General features: G+C 44.9%; 1 protein-coding gene across 1 annotated transcript; it reads right to left on the bottom strand.

The window, feature by feature from the left end:
- Positions 1–639: 639 nt before the first annotated feature.
- LOC147452407 (uncharacterized) lies at positions 640–1091 on the bottom strand. Its single transcript, XM_086518116.1, has one exon. It carries the CDS (start codon positions 1085–1087, stop codon positions 647–649), a length of 441 nt encoding a protein of 146 aa, XP_086374242.1. The 5' UTR covers positions 1088–1091; the 3' UTR covers positions 640–646.
- Between the last annotated feature and the right edge of the window lie 355 nt (positions 1092–1446).

Genomic DNA, 1446 nt, shown 5'->3' with positions numbered 1-1446 from the left:
TCTAGCTTCTGCAAGTCATCCTCAAAAACCTGCTCTTCAGTTAAATCGGATGCACAATCAAACCATACCTCTTCCTCCCATAGGGACTCACCATCATGAGACACAAGATATGGCTTCTCAACTGATCGGTTTACACAAGGCATAACACTATACTTCTCTTTGACCTTTAGCTCGCTGGCAAGCAACTGGCATACATTGTTCTTCACTTCATCCACATAAAAAACATCATAAGTCTCATACCAAGAGGACAAGGATTCTGTCTCCCATGTAGCATCTGTATCCAAACTGCTGATGGAGCTATGAGAACTGTCGGACTCCTCTTTTGAACTTGTCAATTCTTGGACCACTGCTACCTTCCTCGTTGCTGGCTCTAGAACCGACACCTCTTCTTTAAAATTTTCTATCACCTCGTCCTCTTGAGGAAGATAATTGGGTGGCACCCTGAACATACCTCTCTGCACGTTTTGAGCCCTGGTTGGCACTTCTTCTAGCTCTTCTACCCTGGCATCAGCTTCACCTGCTTTGATCAATTGCATATCAGGAAAAGAAAGGGCTTTTACCTCTTGATGCTCGTCAATCTGTTTGGGCCTGGGTCCACTGGCTGCCATGATGGTAGACTGTAGCAATCCTGCCTCCATCTTCTTCTTCATCTTTCGACTCTTTGCTCTGGAGATTCTGACGGCTTCATCATAAGTGCTTGGATCTTCATAGTCCACTCTCTCACAAACATAGGGATGCAAGATGATAGAAACCTTTCTCGCTTAAAATATCCCGCATTGGTTGCTTGGGTAGCAGCCACAAAATCCCCCCAATAAGCTTCAAATCTATCAACAAAAGCATCGAAACTTGCACTTAGTTCCTGCCGCAAGCCCTTGAGCTTTGCATCTGGTTCCGAAGCCGACACCGCTTTTTGATACCTTTGTAGAAAGTGCTCTCGAAATCCGATCCAATTTTGTTTGTATGCATCTTCTAAGCCATCGAACCAAGCTTTTGCTTTACCAGATGCAAAGCAATCCACTTCAAAATCGGCAATCCACTCGTCAGCATCTTCATCTCCTTTGAACACTGGACCAAACTCCTGCTTCATCTTGACTCACGAACACTTTGTTAGGAAGCAATCAGTGGATCCTCACTGGGGGCACCACAAGATGGAAAGGGGGAAATGGGAAAACCACCAGCACACTCAATGAATTCCTCTCTATAGCCCAGTGATCTCACCGCACCCCTATCCCCTCGCAAACACACACCTCGATACACAATGTGGAATCCACAACTATCTTTGCCTGTTCCCGACCGGCCTCGACTACGTATACACAGAACATAGATTTGCAATTCGACATCGACCGATATACACACACTTGTAAGATCCCTAATATGCAAAATTCCCTTATAAATTGGCATCCTCTTGGCATACAATACTTTTCGACAATATACACTCATAGATCT

This window comes from Adiantum capillus-veneris, chromosome 8 (genome assembly GCF_014529385.1).
Source record: "Adiantum capillus-veneris isolate H3 chromosome 8, ASM1452938v2, whole genome shotgun sequence".
Taxonomy (NCBI): Eukaryota; Viridiplantae; Streptophyta; class Polypodiopsida; order Polypodiales; family Pteridaceae; genus Adiantum; species Adiantum capillus-veneris.
This window is presented reverse-complemented; position numbering and strand designations above follow the sequence as displayed.